Source organism: Zea mays, chromosome 1, assembly GCF_902167145.1.
Source record: "Zea mays cultivar B73 chromosome 1, Zm-B73-REFERENCE-NAM-5.0, whole genome shotgun sequence".
NCBI classification, from domain to species: domain Eukaryota; kingdom Viridiplantae; phylum Streptophyta; class Magnoliopsida; order Poales; family Poaceae; genus Zea; species Zea mays.
This window is the reverse complement of record NC_050096.1, coordinates 72,132,808-72,149,571: the sequence shown is the minus strand read 5'-3', so window position 1 is coordinate 72,149,571 and position 16,764 is coordinate 72,132,808. Positions and strand designations below refer to the sequence as shown.

At 46.9% G+C, this 16,764-nt stretch overlaps 2 protein-coding genes across 11 annotated transcripts; both read right to left on the bottom strand.

Moving 5' to 3' along the window:
* LOC103644713 (nuclear transcription factor Y subunit A-7) lies at positions 1-16,504 on the bottom strand. 9 transcript variants are annotated; one of them, XR_004855264.1, is made up of 8 exons: positions 16,015-16,344; positions 14,500-14,600; positions 14,269-14,413; positions 12,885-12,976; positions 6,539-6,607; positions 6,185-6,352; positions 754-1,659; positions 1-567 (listed from the first exon to the last, which is right to left on the bottom strand). XR_004855264.1 is itself a non-coding variant. In XM_020546405.2 (8 exons), exons 2-8 carry the CDS (start codon positions 14,548-14,550, stop codon positions 469-471), a joined length of 717 nt encoding a protein of 238 aa, XP_020401994.1. In that variant the 5' UTR covers positions 14,551-14,600; positions 16,015-16,334; the 3' UTR covers positions 1-468. The 9 variants fall into 9 exon arrangements, 1 of the variants encoding a protein (XP_020401994.1); XM_020546405.2 differs by having other exon boundaries at positions 1,567-1,659; positions 16,015-16,334; XR_004855265.1 differs by lacking the exon at positions 754-1,659 and having other exon boundaries at positions 6,539-6,626; positions 16,015-16,309.
* LOC103636257 (uncharacterized) lies at positions 3,099-6,178 on the bottom strand. Of its 2 annotated transcripts, none has more exons than XM_008658619.2 (2): positions 3,687-6,178; positions 3,099-3,466 (listed from the first exon to the last, which is right to left on the bottom strand). In XM_008658619.2, exons 1-2 carry the CDS (start codon positions 5,623-5,625, stop codon positions 3,432-3,434), a joined length of 1,974 nt encoding a protein of 657 aa, XP_008656841.2. In that variant the 5' UTR covers positions 5,626-6,178; the 3' UTR covers positions 3,099-3,431. The 2 variants fall into 2 exon arrangements, with proteins under 2 accessions (XP_008656841.2, XP_008656847.2); XM_008658625.2 differs by having other exon boundaries at positions 3,717-6,178.
* Positions 16,505-16,764: the final 260 nt, after the last annotated feature.

Genomic DNA, 16,764 nt, shown 5'->3' with positions numbered 1-16,764 from the left:
ACACTTGTAAGAAACATGAGATTATTTCAGTCATCCAGTTGCAATAAATATCACCGAGTTTAATCTGAGACAAGTTCCATATGAAAGTGAAAGCAAATTACTATAAGATACATCATAAGCCAAGGATGAATTGCCACGGGCACACCGGAGCGCGCCAGTGATGGTACCAGCACAGCACCCCCACAGTTGAGGTTGTTCACCTCAGGACAGGGGTGTGGTGGCGGACGCCATTGATGGCCATCTTTTCACCTCCATTCTCCGCGTGGAAGTTCATGCTGGGGAGGAATTTATTAGCAGATGCGAAGCTAACGTGCTCTTGATGAGCTAGCGTGCCACTCCAGTTTGAAGCACTCGAGATTGTAGAGCTCGTCGAAGGCGAGTGAGATGTGCTGCTTTCAGGGCATAGGTTCCTGCCAAAGGCCATTTTGCTGACCCCACCTGTTGGAGTCTGAAGTGAAGGCAGTGCCTTCAGCTGCTGCTCCTGGAGCTCCTTTTTGTTGAGGAAACGCCCCCTGGTCCACGGACTCGCTTCATTGCATGACGATGCCGAGATTCATGGAGATATGGCTGAGAAGGGAAGAAAACTTTCATACTGATTGATATAACCCATAAAAAATGTCCAAACTGTGTGTGTAACCGATGGATAAACAACGCTGTTCAAAGATAACCATACATGGAAGAAACAAAGTTGGCCCAATTAAAGTGAAAGCAAAATTATATCTAGAAAGTAAAATAAAGAATACAAGTGCTTACTGTATCCAACTTAATTTGCATGACAGGAATATGCTGGCTGATGCTTTCAGAAAAGAAGCACTATGTTATTCAATAGCTAAATGACATAACTGAATAGAATAATTTCAGTACGAAAAGATCCTAGTGAGGTAGAAGTGTAGAGCCATAGAATAATAAGAGGTTGACACATGATTATGCCATGAGACGAATCATAACATGCAAAGAAGTTTATTGGTTCTTTCATTATCAAGGGAAAGCAGTGGAGCAGAGAAAGCATCCTAGAATGGTTGTTTAGGTAACAATAAGTGATGTTTAAGCAAACAAAACATAATTGTAATCTATATGTTTGTTCTTAATGCAATGATACACAACTCTCCTGTATATTCGAGAGAAAAAAATCTACACAAGGAAAATGGAGAAAAAGAGTGATGTGTTAAGGTATGAAAGTCACTATTATTTCGGTGAAATGATTTTTTCTACAAAAATACTCTCATATGGTCAGAAGTAGTTGTCACATTTGACTTCGCATGGTCTTTGATGCAAATCATTGACCACTAATTTCTTCTACAATATATTCTTGAATTACTTAAAATTTATGAGATTCAACCGATTTTTTTAATACAAATCTATATATAACTTGCATGTTTTTAAATCAACAATTAAACATTATTGATGTTTGTAGTTTTAAAGATTTAACTAAATTGTCCTAAACTATATGTTTTATGACCAGAGGGAGTATTGGACATAACAGTGGGAAACTAGATGAAAAGGGATGTGTCCGACTTGGCCTCGACGAAGCTGATGGAGGCTAAGTAGGAGGCGAAGCGACTGTACCATGCCCGCGGCGCCTGCTTGAGGTCGTATAGGGAGCGGTTCAGCCGACAGACTAGATCCGGACGAGCGGCGTCGACGAAGCCGATGGGCTGGCTGCAGTAGACAAACCCCATTAGAGTGTCATGGAGGAAGGCATTCTTGACATCGAGCTGATGGATCGCCCAGTCCCAAGAGAGGGCGAGGACGACGCGAACGGTGGCGAACTTGACGACAGGGCTGAAGGTCTCGTCGTAGTCCACTCCGGGGCGCTGGGTGAATCCCCGAAGGACCCAATGGGCCTTGTAGCGGTCGAGGGAGCCGTCTGAGGTGAGCTTGTGGCGAAAAAGCCACTTGCCGGTAACCACGTTGGTGCTTGGTGGACACGGCATCAGGTCTCAGGTGTGGTTGGCCAGCAGGGTCGCGTACTCCTCCATAGCGCGACGCCAGTGGGGGTCGACGAGGGCGGTGCAAATAGAGGAGGGGATCGGGGAGGCGTCCGGAGGAGTGGCAGTCGTATCAGCTGCTAGGATCAGCCCCTCGACAGGGTGGAGAACGCTGGCGGCGCGCCGAGTCACCATCGGGTGGACGTGCCTGTAGTCGCGGTGGATGGCGACCAGGTGGTACACAAGAGGCTCGGTGCAGGCTGCTGGGGCGTCGGGAGCCGCGGGTATGGCTTGCTCATGGTGGTGATAGACGACGGCGGATCAGCGAAGCAAGCCGCGCTCGTTGACGGGCCCCGAGTCAGTGGGAGTCGAGGTAGTGGCACGCCCACGGCGGTGGTAGACGAGGGCGAGATCGGCAAAGCAGGCCACATCATCGATGGGGTCACGCGTGGCGCGGGCAATGGCGCAAGGCGGGGCGTCTGAGTTGCACGTGGTGCGGGTAGAGGCGGGAGCGGTGGCGTCTGAACCTGGGTAAGAGTGGTCGAGAGCGACGGGGTGGAGGGGGAACCAGATCAGACTCGAGGAAGGAGTTGAGATTAGTGGGTGGGGAGGAGCTAGCAAGGGGAAACACATCTTCGTGACGAGAGATGAGGATGCAGTGTGAGACGAGGTCAAGACAGCGATACCCCCTGCGGTCAGGGGAGTAGTCAAGGAAGAGGCAGCGAGTGGAGCGAGGAGATAGCTTATAGGGAGCGGAAATGGTAGTGTTGGGATAGTAGACACAGTCGAACACACGAAGGTGGCCGTAAGAGGAGGTTGTGCTGTACAGGACGGAGTGGGGAGTAGGGTGGCTCACCGCCTTTGAGGGAAGGCGGTTGAGCAGGTGTGGTGGTGTGCAGGGCCTCTGCCCAGTAGCTAGCAAGGACACTTGTAAGAGAAGGCAGCGGATCATATTGGTGGTGTGAATCATATGTTTGGCCCGACCATCCTAGGGAGAGGTGTAGGGGCACGAGAGACGCAACTGGACGCCATGAGTGAGAAAAAAACACGGGAGGCGTGATTGTCGAACTCGCGACCATTATCACACAGCGGGACGACGAAACTGGGTGGATGCCTAGGCGAAGTGTGTGAGGGTGATGAACGTGTCGGACTTCAACCGAAGAGGAAAAGTCCAAAGAAAATGGGAAAATCATCTTAAATCACCAGATAGTATTTATATCCAGACAAACTGAGTACAGGGGAGGTCCAGAGATCATAATGACCCAGATCAAAAGCCTGCTTAGCCCTAGAAGTAGTGAATGGGAGACAAGTATATCGATCTAGCTAACAAGCATGGCAGAGACCATCAAAATGTCCCCCACTACATGAAAGATCTAAACTATTGGTGAGCTTGATCATGATCCTTGATGGTCGAGACGACGATGCCAAGTGGTGGAGACCAGGACGGGAGGTGGAGACGCACCGGTGGGGTTAGGGCAGAGCCTGTAGAGGGCCCCTGAGTTGTCACAGCGGGCGAGAGGGGTCCTGGTGGTCAGATCCTTCACAGAAAAAACAGAGGGGTCAAAAATGGAACAAGAGTTGTCGGTGGTGAACCGACAAACAAAATAAGATTATGAGTGATGTGAGGGGCTACGAGAACGCCGAACGGCCCAGGGAGAACCGAGGCACCTACTGAGGTGACTAGCAAAGTGGCACTGTTTCCAACAACGATCGAGGAGGGGTGGGAGGAATGGATGGGATGGGACCGAGAGAGCGTGCCTGCAGTGGGAGTGGTGTGGTAGGAAGCACCTGAGTCGACCACCCAGTCGGAGGGGGGTGGGGTCATCGCCATGGTGCTGAAGGCGGCGACGAGGGAGGCAGAGTTCCATCCTCCAGCCAGCGGGGACCAAGGCGTCGATGTGGTGGTCCACGAGGGCGAGAGCTGGAATGGTGCCAGAGTCGTTGGTGGCACGCCATAGGGAGGCGTGGGAGGCACGCCGTAGGGAGGCGCTGTCAGGAGCGCCAGCACCGGAGGATAGGAGGCACTAGAGGCCTGGCCCGACCACATGGAGATGGTCCTGGTCCAGGGGTTGTAGAATGATGGCCACGCCTGGCCGCCACCTTGGCCGAAGGGACCACCTCGGGTGGAGCCGCCACCCCCGCGACCGCCCTTGCGGGAGCGACGACCTCCGTTGGCGGTGGAAGCCGAACGAGGAGCCGCAGGGACTGCGGGTGGAGGGCGGGTAGGAGCCCCGATCGACAGAGAGCGAGGGGCCTGCTCCCTCGAAGGCGCCTGACCGCCGGGAGGAGAGCTGTAGAGGGGCGGGGCCGGAGCGGGTGCCTCAGTCTCCATGATGAGCTCCTCGAGAAGAAGCTTGTTCCACACGACATGGAAGGTGGGAAAGGGCACGGTCCTCTTAATCAAAGCCTTCAGGTGACTGTAGCGGGGGCTAAGGCCACGCAAAAGGTTTAACACCACGGTACGGTCGGCGACCGGCTCGCCGAGGTCCCGGAGGGAGTCCGCCATGCCCTTCATCTGGCGGCAGTACTCCCCCACGGAGAGATCCCCCTGAGAGAACAGGTGGAACTGGTCGTCGAGGTGGAGCGCCCAGGCCTCCCGGTTCCTGAAGAACTGGTCCTCAAGAGCTAGCCACAACTGGCGAGCGGTGTCCGCCTGGTCGCGGACGATGTCCTGTAGCTCGACGGTGATGGTGTTGTTGAGCCAAAAGAGGACCACACTGTCCATCTGGGCCCACGATGGTGACAGCGGGGTGACGAGGTCGTAGAGAACGTGGTCGGCGAGGGCGAACCGCCGAAGCGTGAGGAGCACCTGAGCGCGCCAGCGAGGGTAGTGGGAGGACGTCGGATCCAACACCACAGACACAAGGGACCGAATGTTGTGAACCTCGACGGCCTGGGCGTGGAGGGCGACGATGGTGGTGGCGTCGAGCCCAGAGACATGGGGAGCCTCGGAAGTGATCGGGAGATCGTCATGGGCGACCAGCATGGTGGGGCTGCGACCGAGGAGGAGACGTTGCGCGGTGGCCATCTGGGCGGTGAGGGCGGCACCCATGGCACGTTCTTGCTCCAAGGCAAGAGACGCGGCGCGTTCGTGCTCCTGGGAAGCGGCAACGGCTGCCTGGATGGTGGCGATGGCTGCGACAAGCGCGGAGGATGTGGGTGGAGTAGCAGTCGAAGACACGACGGTGTCAGCCCACGCTGGATCTGAGAAGCCTGACGGCGGGCGACGAATGCGCTGCTGCGCAGAGAGAGCAGCGGTGGCCTGCGTGGAAGTGAGGCCAAGCCAGGCGGGGAGGCCGGGCAGGGAGGCGGCGGGGAGGCCGGGCAGGGAGGCGGCGGGAGCGGCGCCGAGGGCCGGCGAGCCGAGCATAGGGCTGGTGCCCACGCCGGCGAGGTGGCTGGGCAGAAAGCCGGCGGAGAGGCCTGGCAGGGAACTGGCTAGAGCAGCGCCGGTGATCTGTGTGGCTGCGCCGGCGGCCTGTGGGCCAGGCAGGGAGCTGGCGCTCACGCCGGCGAGGTGGGGGGCGACGGCCGCGCGGCCTGCTTCCGCGTGGGGGGCCGAGCCCGCGCCTGTGGAGGCAGCGGCCGCAAAGGCCGCACCCACGCCGGTGAGGGAGTCGAGCAGGGGAGGCAGGCCGGTGCCTGTGCTGACGGCGGTGGTGGTGGCGGCCCCTGCAGAGGACGCGGGAGGATCCATGGAGGGGAGGGAAGAATGGGCCGGCAGGAGGAAGAACCGGCGTCCGGAGGTGGCCGGCGGCTGGCAGGGGAAGGCCGGCGGCTGAGGTGGGAGGGGATTTAAAAGTGGAAAAAAAAATTAAACTATCTCTATAAACCGGCGGCTGAGGTGTGAGGGGAGAGAAAAGTGGAAAAAAATTAAACTCTCTATAAATCGGGTACTCTATCCATAACTGTTCCCACATACACTGCAGCCGCGATAGGTTTTTGTATGCCAAAACTGTACTAGTAGTCTATAAATTGCACTGACTCTGAATCTCTGATAACCATCTGAATGATCATAGAAGGTGTGGTAAATAGTTTAGTGGTGTAGTGCATCCCTAAGTGTGCAAAATTATGGAACTTACAAGAGAAACCGGTACGGGTAAATGTGAAGTGCTTTAAGGCATGTTTGGTTCCCTACCTAAGTTGGCACACTTTACCTAATTTTTCTGACTAAGGCTAGTTATTTAATTCGGACGACCAACCTTAATCAAAATATGACATATTTAGCCACAAACCAAACAGACACTTAGACTTACCTTCCGACCTTTCACCAGTTTATTTTGGGCCTCCAGTTTTGCGCGTTTTTGCCTCCTCCGGAGGATAGCATTGTATTGCTTTGCATTGACAAATATGGGTTCCTCTGCTGCAGGCCCAACTGGCAATGGTACCCTAGTGTTTGCTGCACCACTAATTTGGGGATGGACCTGCATGATAATAAATAAGGATTCCACACAGCAAATTCACGAATGAAAGGTAGGGACAAAATGTTTCAGTAACTGAATGTTAATAACTTAGGCAAAATATATGGATCATGTTTGTTATGTAACTTAACCATGCTAACAAGTATAAACATTGAAAATGCTGTAGAACTATAAACCATAGATACTCACAATTCCATTTGAAGCGTATCCTGCCCACACCCCGCCATAATATGGATCAGCACTATAAGAAGCACAACCCTGGAAAAATAGTGGGTAGCTGGAAAAACTTGTTAGGATTTATGGGCTTGGCCCAATTAAGAATTTCTAATAAATCCCAGGAAAATCTCAAAAGCCCATATAAGTGGATGGCAAAGGGATAGGTGAAACCAATAGCACCATATTGCTAGCTCTAGTGGAGTAGAGCTAGCTTAAATATGTAAGCCACACTCACTCACCAAGTCATGGATGAGAGGAGAGTGTGTGGAGAGCCACACGCGCGCGCGCGCTCGCTCGCCTCGCCTCGCCTGGCCTGGCCGGGCCGGGCGGGGCGAAGGGCGCACGACATGCGCGTGAATGGTCCGCCGAAATCCGGCCCCTCGCCTTGCGGGGGCGCGGCTACCTTTTGCCGTTTGATTTTTTGGTTTCTTGGCTGTTACGCTTATCCTAACCGATCCCTATAAAATCTCAACTGATTGCGAGATTTTCGTGGGCGGATAAGCACTGGGGTCGCGGACTCGGCCCTATAAAAGGAGCCCGGCAGCCAGCCTCCAAATCATCCCAGATCCCAGTTCGCTTTCGCCTCTCTTCATAGCTGAGCCGCCTTTTAGTTCCCTTCGTCCCGACCGCAGAGGTGCATCTGCGATCAGGAGAGCAGGTCTCCGGAACCCTTCGTCTTCTAGATCCTGCACCGGGAGAGCGCGAATAAGGTTTTTGGGAAGCGTCTTCACGCGACTGCTCGTGATCTGCTGACCTCGTCAACCCATCTGATCCTGGCGCGCACCAACAATCAGTAAGTCTAATCAGTACGCATCATCTGATTTGGCTTTTATTTCAGTTCTTCTGATTTGGTCAGGATTTATATTCGGAATTTAATTTGGAATTTGTCTAATTATTCAACAATCCAAAAACCTTATTGTAGACAATTTCCTAGTTTTTCTATGGCTGCTTTTGCCGACGCGCTGAAGCCAGAAAAGTTTAATGGTATGCACTTTAAGAGATGGCAAGTCAAGGCCACGCTCTGGCTTACTGCTATGAATGTCTTCCATGTTAGTAAAGGCAGACCTGAGGGTCCACTGACTCCTGAACAGGAGAAAGAGTACGACCATGCCAATACTATGTTCACGGGAGCCGTTCTTAGCGCCCTTGTTGACCGTCTGGTTGATGCGAATATGCAGTACACAGACGGGAAACAGTTGTGGGATGCACTTACTACTAAGTATGGTGCATCAGATGCTGGCAGTGACCTGTATATCATGGAGAGCTTTCATGATTATAAGATGGTTGATAATCGCTCTATTGTAGAGCAAGCTCATGAAATACAGTGTATAGCCAAGGAGCTCGACCACCTTAAGATAGTCCTTCCTGACCGATTTGTGGCCGGATGCATTATTGCAAAGTTGCCTTCTACATGGAGGAACTTCGCCACAGCTCTGAAACATAAGAGACAGGAGATATCAGTTGAAAATCTGATAGCGTCTCTGGATGTTGAGGAGAAAGCTCGGGCTAAGGACACGGGATCTAAAGGAGGCGAGGGCCACTCCAGCGCCAACATGGTTCAGAAGAACCACAACAAGGGCAAAGGAAAGCCAAAATCTAACAAGCCCAACAAAACTACCAACTTCAAGAAGAAGAAGAACAAGGCTGAATTGACATGTTTCGCATGTGGCGAGGCGGGTCATTTTGCCAAGGATTGTCCCGATCGAGCGGATCGCCGTGGCAAAAAGGGCAATGTCAACACAGTGGTCGCTAGCAATGAGGAAGACAAAGGGTATGGTAATTTACCTTTCATCTTCTCAGTATTTCAATCACCTAGCTGGTGGCTTGATACTGGTGCTAATGTTCATGTGTGTTCTGACATCAACTTGTTCTCTTCTTATCAGGGCGCCCGGGATTCTTCCGTGCTAATGGGGAATGGGTCACATGCTTCTGTTCATGGCACTGGCACGGTGGATCTGAAGTTTACTTCGGGAAAGATCGTGCAGCTGAAGAACGTGCATCATGTCCCTTCTATACACAAGAATCTCGTTAGCGGAACCCTTCTATGTAGAGATGGGTTCAAGGTAGTTTTGGAGTCCAATAAATTAGTTGTGTCCAAGTCTGGACAATTTATTGGTAAAGGCTATGATTGCGGAGGCTTGTTCCGCTTTTCTTTGTTAGATTTTAATAATAAGTCTGTGAACCATATTTGTGCTAATATTGATGATCTTGCGAGTATTTGGCATTCTTGTTTGTGTCATATTAATTTTGGCTCTATGTCTCGGCTTGCAACCATGAGTTTAATTCCGAATATCACCATAGTCAAAGGTTCTAAGTGCCATAGTTGTGTGCAGTCGAAGCAACCTCGAAAGCCTCATAAGGCTGCTGAGGAGAGACACCTGGCACCACTAGAACTCATACATTCTGATCTTTGTGAGATGAATGGTGTGTTGACAAAAGGTGGTAAGAGATACTTCATGACATTGATTGATGATGCGTCTAGATTTTGCTATGTATACTTGCTTAAAACTAAAGATGAGGCTTTAGACTACTTTAAAATCTATAAGGCTGAGGTTGAAAACCAACTAGAGAGAAAGATCAAACGTCTTAGATCAGATCGTGGTGGCGAGTTCTTTCCCAAAGTCTTTGATGATTTCTGTGCAGAACATGACATTATTCATGAGAGGACTCCTCCCTATTCACCCGAGTCAAACGGGATTGCTGAAAGGAAAAACCGTACGTTGACTGACCTGGTGAATGCCATGTTAGACACTTGTGGTTTATCTAAGGCATGGTGGGGGGAGGCAGTCCTGACTTCATGTCATGTTCTGAATAGAATTCCTATGGGCAAAGAAGAGAAAACCCCTTATGAGAAGTGGGTTGGGAGAAAACCATCACTTTCATACTTGCGCACTTGGGGGTGCATGGCGAAAGTCAATGTACCAATTAATAAAAAGCGCAATCTTGGTCCAAGGACAGTGGATTGTGTCTTTCTTGGATATGCTTCGTGTAGCATAGCTTATAGATTTTTAGTAGTTAAATCTGAAGTTCCTGATGTGTATGTTGATACTATTATGGAATCACGTGATGCTACTTTCTTTGAGCATATATTTCCAATGAAAGACATTCATAGCAATTCTAGATACTCTTCTGAGATAATTCCTGAACATAATACACCTATTGAGAGTTTTGAACAGCCACATGAAATTGTCCTAGAGGAGGATGACAATGATGCTCCTAAAAGGAGCAAGAGACAAAGGGTTGAAAAATCCTTTGGTAATGATTTCATTGTGTACCTTGTGGACGATACTCCTACTACCATTGCAGAAGCATTTGCATCTCCAGATGCAGATGATTGGAAAGAAGCAGTTCATAATGAGATGGACTCTATTCTTTCAAATGGTACGTGGGAAGTCACTGATCGACCCTATGGATGCAAACCCGTGGGTTGTAAGTGGGTGTTTAAAAAGAAGCTCAAGCCTGATGGTACAATTGAAAAGTACAAGGCTAGGCTTGTGGCTAAAGGCTATACTCAGAAAGAAGGAGAAGACTTCTTTGATACTTACTCACCTGTTGCTAGAATGACCACTATTCGAGTACTACTTTCTTTGGCTGCCTCGTATGGTCTCCTTGTTCATCAGATGGATGTAAAGACAGCTTTTCTTAATGGAGAGCTGGACGAGGAAATCTATATGGAACAACCTGATGGATTTGTAGTAAAGGGTCAAGAAAGCAAGGTGTGCAAGTTATTGAAATCTTTGTATGGTCTGAAGCAAGCACCAAAGCAGTGGCATGAGAAGTTTGACACTACTCTAACGTCTGCAGGCTTTGCCATTAATGAGGCAGACAGGTGTGTATATTATCGCTGTGGTGGGGGCGAAGGAGTTATATTGTGCTTATATGTTGATGATATATTGATATTTGGCACAAACATTGATGTGATCAATGAAGTCAAGTCTTTTCTATCAAAGAGTTTTGATATGAAAGATCTGGGAGAAGCTGATGTGATTCTAAACATCAAGCTGATTAAGGCAGATGGTGGGATTACTCTCTCGCAATCTCACTATGTTGAAAAGGTTTTGAAGCGATTTGGCTTCTCTGAGTGCAAACCTTCTTCAACACCTTATGATCCCAGTGTGACACTGCGAAAGAACAAGAGAATTGGTTTAGACCAATTGAGATACTCTCAGATTGTCGGTTCACTCATGTATCTTGCTGGTGCAACAAGGCCCGATATCTCGTTTGCTGTGAGCAAATTGAGTAGGTTCATGTCAAACCCCGGGACTGATCATTGGCATGCACTTGAGCGGGTTATGCGCTACCTGCAAGGTACAATGAGTTATGGAATTCACTATTCTGGTCAGCATGCAGTACTTGAAGGATATAGTGATTCGAACTGGATATCTGATGCAGACGAGCTTTATGCCACCAGTGGTTATGTCTTTACTATTGGTGGAGGTGCGGTATCATGGAGGTCATGCAAGCAGACCATTTTGACGAGGTCAACCATGGAAGCCGAGCTAGCTGCACTTGACACAGCAACCGTTGAGGCAGAATGGTTGCGTGAACTCTTGATGGACTTGCCGGTGGTTGAGAAACCAATACCAGCTATCCTTATGAACTGTGACAATCAGACAGTGATTGCTAAAGTGACGAGTTCTAAGGATAATGGAAAGTCATCAAGACATGTCAAAAGACGATTGAAGTCTGTCAGAAAGTTGAGAAACTCCGGAGTTATAAGTGTGACTTATATTTCAACAGATAAGAATCTGGCAGATCCTTTTACCAAGGGACTACCACGTAATGTGATAGAAATCGCATCGAGAGAGATGGGTATGAGACCCGAATAAAGTTGCCATGGTGGAAACCCAGTCTATGTGATCGGAGATCCCGTGAATTAGGTCCTGGGAAGAACAAGCCATTGGTGAACTGAGGAGAGTAACCTTTGACCCTCTCTAAGTAAAGATGCAATACTCTCAAATGCTGTAAGGCAGGTTGGCTTTGTGCCTTAATGTGTTCTGTTGGCTTGTATTAGCGAAGATGTTGTCCTGCAGAACATTCTTGAAAGAACACACCTATATGAGTTAGACTGTCTAACGTCGCAGTCTATGAGATTTGGGTGATCTCTAGTAAACTTATGAAGAGACCTTGGAGTACGACGTATATGCTCCACCCGAGAAGGGGACTACTGGTAGCCAAGTACTGGTCATGACTTCAAGTGAAACCCATTCACGCAAAACTTGCAATTCAAGGCATAGTCCATTGTCCAAGTTGTGGGTTGGTGTAACTTGGAGTTCTAGGCGGAAGTTCAACTTAACAGTCTCTGCTGAAAAACTAGTATATTAAACAGTAGTGAACAGTGGCGAAAACTGCAGATGGGCATTTGAGATCTAGTGGGGGATTGTTAGGATTTATGGGCTTGGCCCAATTAAGAATTTCTAATAAATCCCAGGAAAATCTCAAAAGCCCATATAAGTGGATGGCAAAGGGATAGGTGAAACCAATAGCACCATATTGCTAGCTCTAGTGGAGTAGAGCTAGCTTAAATATGGAAGCCACACTCACTCACCAAGTCATGGATGAGAGGAGAGTGTGTGGAGAGCCACACGCGCGCGCGCGCTCGCTCGCCTCGCCTCGCCTCGCCTGGCCTGGCCTGGCCTGGCCTGGCCGGGCCGGGCCGGGCCGGGCGGGGCGAAGGGCGCACGACATGCGCGTGAATGGTCCGCCGAAATCCGGCCCCTCGCCTTGCGGGGGCGCGGCTACCTTTTGCCGTTTGATTTTTTGGTTTCTTGGCTGTTACGCTTATCCTAACCGATCCCTATAAAATCTCAACTGATTGCGAGATTTTCGTGGGCGGATAAGCACTGGGGTCGCGGACTCGGCCCTATAAAAGGAGCCCGGCAGCCAGCCTCCAAATCATCCCAGATCCCAGTTCGCTTTCGCCTCTCTTCATAGCTGAGCCGCCTTTTAGTTCCCTTCGTCCCGACCGCAGAGGTGCATCTGCGATCAGGAGAGCAGGTCTCCGGAACCCTTCGTCTTCTAGATCCTGCACCGGGAGAGGGCGAATAAGGTTTTTGGGAAGCGTCTTCACGCGACTGCTCGTGATCTGCTGACCTCGTCAACCCATCTGATCCTGGCGCGCACCAACAATCAGTAAGTCTAATCAGTACGCATCATCTGATTTGGCTTTTATTTCAGTTCTTCTGATTTGGTCATGATTTATATTCGGAATTTAATTTGGAATTTGTCTAATTATTCAACAAAACTAAATTTCAAGAATTGCTGAAGCACTGAAGATTAAAAAGGTCAATTAGCATACAAAAGGCTAGCTGTAGTTAACCTTGTGAGAGGAAAAGGCAGCTTCCGGGCTACTAAAGGACAATACAGACTTCACCATGCCCTGGTCCCGCTTTCCACAAATATCGTTGTTATCTAAGAGGGAGAACTAACCTGTTATACAGTGATCAAAGGAGTAGGAGCTACAAGGACAGTCTTGCTATCCATCTGTAGTGATACAAATTAATAAATGATTTTTCATAACTGAAACAAGGAGTGCATATTCGTTTGCTTAGTAGATTTAGCATATCTACACAAGTTGATAGGCCTTAATCTTTTAAGCAAGCATAACAGACAATCTCCTTATCTACCCTTATAGCTAAATTATACTTATCTTCTTACTCTGCAACAAAAGCATTCTCTCGTGTAGCCTATAAGAATATGTCGAGACATTTTGTGGCCTGTTTAGATGTATCAAGAGTATATTAGGCATAGCTAGATATGGGTAGTCTAGGATATATCCATCGGGTTTTCTTCATTCCCTAAAATTTCTTCTTTAGAATAGCAGAAGCTAGACTACAGTAATTTGATCAGCATGCATGACAGGTCCTCTAGTCTGGTCTTTGGTGCATTGTACACATAATACAATCAGCTTTAGTGCATTGTTGAGTGCCATTAAGCTCGCACCTGATCTTGGATCAAGATAAGGGAGAGGAACAAGGTAGCAACACAGCCAAATACAATTCCAGGGCATTCAAGCTAGAGTGGACTAAGAACATACTGTACTTTGAAACTATTGTCACTTTGGTTTACCAAATCATACCATAACCTATCATTTCAAGTACAAATATATAATCAAATTAATATCTATGATAGCCATGAAGTTTCTAACCAAGGTGGAGTGCGGAACCAAAACTCTAGGAACATATAGATACAAGTACAACAATTCCACAAATAAGTTGAAAAAGATATGGCATTTCAATACAGCATGTAGGATGGTTTAACAGCAAGTAGAAGATTCTGATAAAAAAACTCAATACATTGGAGAGGAAAAAGACAATTGCAGTAACCAATTGCCATTTACAAATAACATTATACATATTTGATAGTATAAAACTAGTTTCAATGAGGAATACTATATTACTATGTCAATGTCGCAGTGAGAATGGCCAAGACTGCAAAGTCTTAGAAGAATGGCCAGGACTGCAACACAACCTGTGATCATTACTTAGTTAAGTTTACAATTAGGACACTACTGAGAGTAGTCAGAACTTGAATTCAATCTAGTTTGAGGACAAGTTTTAATATTTTATATGTACATTGTATAATTATACCACAACAGCCATATCTGTAACAATCTGCAAACCTAGGATCAAATCTCAAATATGTTATAAAAAATCACAAATAGGTTCATAAAAGTTGTAATAACGCTTACGGAAATGTTTTACCAGATTGCGTTGGTGTGTGTTGTCCACTGAGGCTGCTGTCAGATAAGTCTTGCCAAGACTGCTTAGACTTGGATGATGAAGAGTCTATATCAGAGTTGCTGCGCACTAACTGCTTTAATGAATAACCGTTCCCAGACAGGAAATCCTAATTCAGAGAAGCAGCTTGTTATCCTTTATTGAAAATCATGTAATTCATAACCCAATTCAGTACTGTACCAAACTTATACTCACATAGCTGGGCATGGGATGGAATGGATCACCATCCATTTCTCGCAGAAGCATTTTCACTATCAGATCGCATCACTCAATCTCCAAAAACATTTTGATTCTTGCTGTTTTTAATAATAGAAAAGATATTCAGAACAAATTGCCGACACAATCATAGATCAGCTGAAATGCCACCCAGGCACACAACAGTGCCAAAGTAATAGGTAAATTTGTGGAAGATTGGGTTTGGTTATTCATTCTCTAACAACGTGGCTATAAAAATAGATATAACAGACACCAAAATATAGACAGAAAAATAAAATAAATTGAATGAACGTTGTGAGGCATCAGTCACATCATTAACAAATAGTGTTCATTTGTCAACTTTCTAATATTTAACCTAGCTATACTTACCCTAGGATACGCATAGCTTCTGAATGGCAAGACATGCCAGGCTACAAAAGAAGAGTGTAACAATGCCTGAAACTGCAGCTTTAGAGTCGAACATATGAATTTGCTATTGATGATAATTCAGTATACTCAGTGTGACAACAATTTATCCATCCTTCAGTATATTTTCATATTACCATAACGGGCTGTTTGGATCTATTCATTTTAGATAATTTAAATTTATTTAATAAAGTAGTCTATTTGGCTTCGAATTTGACATTCCACCACTTTCTAAAGCTCAGTTATAAGTCTATTTCAAATTCATGTGGTGGAGTATGGAATATGATTTTATATATCAACGGAATATATTTATACTCTGCACCTTATAAGACGCTCTTCGGCTCACTCCTTATAGTAAAAATGTAGCATATAAATATATTTCATATATTGTTAATAATAAAATACAAATATATTTCGCATAAAACTATATTAACTTAATTGATGTTTGCCTAAATTACTATTACTAGGATCCAAACGAGGCGAAAGATTCTTTGGAATTATTAATTTGAAGTAATACCTAATCTGTACTCGTACATGTTTTGGAGACCTATATCATTAACCACGGGAATAACAACTAAAATTCCAAGCAGAATATATTTGAGTATTTGACACATATCACATAAACCATGCTGGTAATGAAACAAAAGGCGACAAAATATGAAATACGACACATACGGCCCGCCCAAAGTTTAGCCTAAAGTTCTCACGAAAATAGCTTAAAATAATACCAAATCGGCAAAAGTGCAGTCCCAACCAAGTTCTAACTTGTAACTCCATGGAAGACTCGTGTTCTTGTTCTATTGCCAAACCGAAAAAGAGTAGACCAAAAATCAAGAACGTGATCCCCAACCGATAGTTCAACGAAACAGTTTCCAAGGATCCAGCTGAAGGAACAAATTAGTAGATCGATGCGGAAGCCAGGATAGCAAGAACCAAAATCCACACACAACTGCGGAGGAACTCAACAAGGCACCAGACAATTCAGGAAGCTTGACTGCTTGAGACCAAGGCAAGAATCCACTATAGGAAAGATTCACCAGCTAGAAACAGCAAAATTGACGTGACTGAAGACGAAGCAGCAGGAGGTACCTCTCCGTCTTCGCGTCAATCCAGTCCCCTTTCTCTCTCCTCTCCTCTCCTCTCCCTCCCTCCCTCTCCCAAGTAGCCCTCCTGGAAAGACTCTGCTGCAGTGCTGCTCCGGAAAGGCCCTCCTCGCCGCAGCCAAATATGCATTCGTTGTATATCCTTTTTGCTGGGCTCTTCTCTCCCTCTCTGTTTTTTTTTCCTTTCTGATTTTGGGTTAAACAAATATGATCTGTCACACTCTCATCGCTATCATACATCATCCGCCAGCAAAATTGCTAGACACACACGGCATAGAGCAACATGTGATGCACGATCCTTTTTTTACGATACAAATTGTCAACAATTCAGTTCCCTAGTCTACTACTCGGAGCTATGGTTTATTTTTCAGACTGGTCAGAAGAGCTGCTGGCTGTGGTTGTGTTGCCTTCATTTAATCATTTGTGACAAATGAATATTTATGTAGGTGAACTTGATTGCCATCTAATAGAAAGGGAGGTTTAATACAAATAATTGATTAACCATTTTAACCCATGCTAAACATGATGCAGGTCTACTTCTAGCTAAAGATTTAGTAATGTCATGCTGTAATAACTAATTATAAAGGTGTTTAGAGAAGTGTTGTGTTCAAATCCTATGGAAAACTTATTATGAAACTTTAGATTGGCTATTAAAAGCATATACAGCTCTACAATTAAGTAAATAATAGTGACACAAAAGAAATCGGTATGAATTATGGATTGAAACTTGTGTGGT

What these genes read in the sequence shown, in the direction of transcription:
- LOC103644713 (XM_020546405.2), bottom strand. Translation starts at nt 14,550, where the DNA reads ATGCTTCTGCGAGAAATGGATGGTGATCCATTCCATCCCATGCCCAGC. An exon ending in ACACACACCAACGCAATCTG is followed by an intron (nt 12,977 to 14,268) that starts GTAAAACATTTC and finishes TCTCCCTCTTAG; the next exon opens with ATAACAACGATATTTGTGGA. An exon ending in CTGCCTTTTCCTCTCACAAG is followed by an intron (nt 6,608 to 12,884) that starts GTTAACTACAGC and finishes CTATTTTTCCAG; the next exon opens with GGTTGTGCTTCTTATAGTGC.
- LOC103636257 (XM_008658619.2), bottom strand. Translation starts at nt 5,625, where the DNA reads ATGGATCCTCCCGCGTCCTCTGCAGGGGCCGCCACCACCACCGCCGTC. An exon ending in CCACACCACTCCCACTGCAG is followed by an intron (nt 3,467 to 3,686) that starts GCACGCTCTCTC and finishes TTTTCTGTGAAG; the next exon opens with GATCTGACCACCAGGACCCC.